This window comes from Monoraphidium neglectum (assembly GCF_000611645.1).
Source record: "Monoraphidium neglectum strain SAG 48.87 unplaced genomic scaffold scaffold00167, whole genome shotgun sequence".
NCBI classification, from domain to species: Eukaryota; Viridiplantae; Chlorophyta; class Chlorophyceae; order Sphaeropleales; family Selenastraceae; genus Monoraphidium; species Monoraphidium neglectum.
In genome coordinates, this window is record NW_014013461.1 from 212 (window position 1) to 4,536 (window position 4,325).

The 4,325-nt window shown below is 65.9% G+C and overlaps 1 protein-coding gene across 1 annotated transcript; it reads left to right on the forward strand.

Annotated features, from left to right (window-relative positions):
- Positions 1 to 419: 419 nt before the first annotated feature.
- MNEG_1624 (hypothetical protein) lies at positions 420 to 2,767 on the forward strand (the record flags this gene model as incomplete). The annotated part of the gene is made up of 6 exons (XM_014049891.1): positions 420 to 441; positions 865 to 1,031; positions 1,326 to 1,559; positions 2,013 to 2,144; positions 2,276 to 2,344; positions 2,492 to 2,767. The coding sequence occupies 6 exons, from the start codon at positions 420 to 422 to the stop codon at positions 2,765 to 2,767; spliced, it is 900 nt and encodes a 299-aa protein (XP_013905345.1).
- Positions 2,768 to 4,325: the final 1,558 nt, after the last annotated feature.

Here is a 4,325-nt window from a genome sequence, read left to right on the forward strand (position 1 = left end):
CGCTGCTGTGCTGTCGATGTGTCGCGGCGGTGTCTGAGCGCTTGTGCGCATGTCAATTGATTGCACATGTGCCGCTGTAACGGCCTCGCGCATTCAATAAGATGGGCACACACGGCACCACTTTAAGGCATAGACAGCAGCCTGGCAGGTGGCTGCTAGGTGGGGGCATCCACTTGGCAGTGGAAACCAACTGCGGGTGTGCTGGGCAAGCAGATGTCTTAGCATCCAGGCTCCACAATATCAAATAAAATTTTCTCAAAACTTGGCTACCGTACCATTGATATATGACGCCGTCTTTTTTGGCTGACAAGTGTTTGTGGCGGATCCGCCTGACAGGGCGTCGCTTATGAGCTGCGTCGAGCTATGACGGTCTTATTAGCACAATGCCAACAGCTACATGCTGCAGCAGCAGGCCGACGATGGTGGTCACGTCAGTTGCTGGTGTGTGCCGTGCTCATCCAAGCCGCTGCAGCTGCAACAGAGCCCAAGTGGCAGCGTGCAGGGGGCACCCTGCAAGTGGGGAGTGAAAAAGTTCCCTGGGAGCTCGACGTACCGGCCGGTGAGCTTGCTGCCGCATCCGACAGGCCGGCGGGCTGCGGCGAAGCAGCGGGACGCCCAATATCTCCGGCGGCACGAGACGCCGCTGCACGCGAGCGCAGCCGGCGCGCCCGGCTTCCGGCTCGCACGGCCTGCTCACTGCAGCCGCTTGGGTCCCGCCGCGCCCCACGACCCCAGCGCCGGCCGTCTTCTCATCCGAGTGACCCCAGGCGCAAAGCGGCCCGCTGCTGCAGCAACATCATCGGCAACGGGAGCGTTGCTGATGATGGCCCCCATGACCCCCCCCGCGCGGCCGCACCCAATCAGGTCCTAACGGCTTTACGACGGCCCTCGTCCTGACTCACGGCGCGAAGGGTGACCTGTCCGCCGGCCGACTGCCTCTGTATGCCAAGGCGGCGGCGGAGGCCGGCGTGCCATGCCTGCGCATCACGCTCGCGTCCCGCAACCCGGAGGAGCGCGCGCGTATCATGCAGGTTGGGCCCCTGCATGCCCCCGCCCAGGGCAGGCAGACAGGCGGCCCTCGTTGGGGGCGGCGCTCGGGCGCAGGCGCTCGCTCCGCCGCTGCGGCTCGGCGCCGGCCGCCGCAGGCAGCGGCCTGCCGGCACCGCCTTGCACCCTGGCAGCGGCAGCGGTTGCGACGGGCCGCCTTTTCGCTTCCACCGGGGCTTGACGTCTGCCGCCCTCCTCCTCGCATCGGGCGCGCTTCCTCATTTGATCCATCTGCCTCGTCCCACCAATGGACGCCCCGCGCGCCCGCCGACCCCCAGGCCGTGCTGCTGCGCGCGGGCACCCTGAGCAGGGCCCTCAGGGGCGTGCGGCGCTGGGTGCTCGGCGGCCACTCGCTGGGGGCGCGCGCGGCCGCGCGGGCGGCGCTGGGGATCAACCGCAGGCCGCGCGCGCAGGGGGGCGGCGACGAGGGCGGGCAGCAGCTGTGGGGGGCGGGGCACAGGGCTGTGGGGCTCGTCCTGTCGTCGTTTCCGGTGCACCCGCCGGGCAAGCCGGTGGGTTTGGGGCAGGCGCCGCTGGGGGCGGAGCACGCTGGCGTTGGGGGCCGTATTTAGGGGAGGGTGCCCTGGCGCGGCAGCGACGGCTGCGGGGGGGCGCCAGAGGGGCGCGCTGCGGCGGCACGCACGGTCAGCAGGCAGGTGTGCCCAGCCTCCACAGCCCGGCCACTCGCATGCACGTTTGCACAAGAGAGCCTGAACACTTGCGACCGCAGACTGATACAATTGGACCAATGCTACCACATCCATACGCAAATGTGTGCGTGATTGTGGATGCTCCACTCCAACACTACACGGCGCGCGCGCGCACACACACACACACACACACACACCACGTTCTGTGCGCACACCGTACAGCACACACATCCCACTCAGCACATATATACACACACCCACGACGCACACACACACAGACGCACACACATACACACACACACGCGCGTGCACCAGGAGCTGCTGCACGACAAGCTCCTGGGGGCCCTGAAGCTGCCGCTGCTCTTCCTGCGCGGCACCGCTGACCCCTTTAGCACGCCTTCAGGCTGGGAGCAGCTGCGCAGCAGGATCGGCTCGAGGGACGTCGAGGTGCGGCGGCCAGGGCCGCCTGCAGCCTGGGGGCGGCTGGGATGCAGAGGGGGCACTGTTTGCTCTCTTTCCACCTTCCTGAGTCCGGGGCGCGGGAGTGGGAGGCAGGAGCCCGTCGGCCGACGCGGTAGCGGGCCGCGGCACAGCAGCGCCGCCTCGGGGCGCGGCCGGTGCGGAGCATGGCCAGCGGCGGGCGTCGGGTGGGCCTGCTGCGTCGCCTCCTGCGGGCGGCAGCTTCCTCCTGCTGAGTTCCTGCCCCTTGCAGCTTGCAGAGGCCGGCCTGTGAGCCCCCATCATGCGTCCAAAGCACTGAACTCCCCCCACGCACCCCGCGTCCCCTCCCAAAGGTGTGTGAGGTGCAGGGCGCAGACCACGCGCTGCGCATCAGCGGGCCGCGCGCGATGCAGGAGCCGGTGGACAGGCAGCTGGCGGCAGCGCTGACGGGCTTCTTGAAGCAGCGCCTGAAGGAGCGCGGCGGCGCCCGCGGCGCGGCGGCGGGCGTGAAGGATGCGTCGGAGGGCAGTGGCGGCGAGCGGCGGCGGCGGAAGCGGCGGCGGCGGCTGGGGGCGGCCGCGCAGGGCCGCGCGTCGCCCGCGGGCGCCGCGGCGGGGCGGCGTATCTAGGCTGCAGGCGTTTGCGCTGCCGAAAGGGCGGCGGAGCCAGCAGCTGAAGCGAATAAAAAGATCAAACTTGCGGGGTGATGTATGGAGTCATGACTCAACCAGCTTAATGTGACGTGTGGGTGCTGTCGGCGTCTCGCTCCCCTCCCTCAACTAGCCACCCCCTCCCAAGCTTAGGGTGTTGAACATGGAACCCGCAGATGTGGCCCTGACTTTCACTACTACTGCTTCCTGGTGGCCGCTACGTGATTCGCACCAAGTCGGTGATCGAATGCAAATTATGTTGCACGTGATCGCATTTCCCGCTGCGCTCGGCCGGCCAGCCATCCGGGCATGCCACGTGTGCACCACATAAAACCCTGTGAAGCAGGCATACTTCGTTTACTGCAAACTCCCTGCAATCCATGATCTACACCCACGCTTGTGTAATTTTGGCACCGTTTCAGTCGCTGAATAGCATCCCGACGGCCCCTGTGGGATGCGGCACACCCGCCCCATTTCAAAAGCGCGCACCCACCTGCAGACCAGCTCTGACAGGCCGGTCTTGGCGTGCCCACGCCTGTGCTCCTCGATGCTTCCACGCACACGCAAAGCTCGCACGCACGCTCGCACACACCCATCTCACAGCCCACATTCAGCGTTTGCATGAACTCATATGCTCCTCCCCACTCGTGCCTGCGCTGGCTGTGCGCAAACACTACAGGTCGGGTGGCATGTATAAGCGCCCGGAAAGGTTTTCCAAAGCCACGCGCATGTGACTGGTTGCCATTCGGCAGGGGTGGCCGGAGGGGCTACCCATGCAATCCCCTGGTTTATACCAGGTGGGTCAGCTGACAGGCATGTTGTGCGGCGGGGGACGAGGCGCAGGGGGTGAAGGTGGAATTCCTTGTGAAGGCAAGCGCAGGCCAACGCCCACAGGCGCAGCTGATGAGCTTGGGGAGCTGTGCATTGGCCCCACCGGGTGGGGCGGGTGCGTTGGGCACCACAGGCGGATCAACCTTGCCATAGCAGTACCGCCAGAGTCGGTGGCAGCCGAGGGCGAGCGCGCGCGCGCATGTGTGTTTGTGTGTGTGTGTGTGTGTGTGTGTGTGTGCGCGCGCGCGCGTGTGCACGCGCTCAGAGCAAAATGCAGCCGTCTTGCGCTGCTACTGACTCAGCACGGGGACTGAGTGCACGCTGCCTTCCCGCAGTCAGCGGCTGCGGCGTAATCCGGTTCCTTCATGAGTGTGGCTGGGGCATGGACAATCGGAGCTCATAGGAATGTGCTTTTACAAATGCACCAGTCGGCGGGCGCTCGTATGCGTGTGTGTTGCAGGTCCACAGATTCATCCAAAGCTCATGCCGCTAGTAAGTCTGTGACCACCATGGGGTGGGCGGCCCTTGCAAATTGGTCCATGCAGTGCCTGTGGATTGGTCATGGGCGAAAGGCAGGCGGGATGCTAGTGGATTGTGTTTGTGTGGCTGCACTGCCCGTGTGCAGGCACCAAGCAGCGAGTCGGCACCAAGATGCGTTCCAATGTGGCCCTGATGAGCGACGGCGTCAGGAATTGTCTCAGCGATG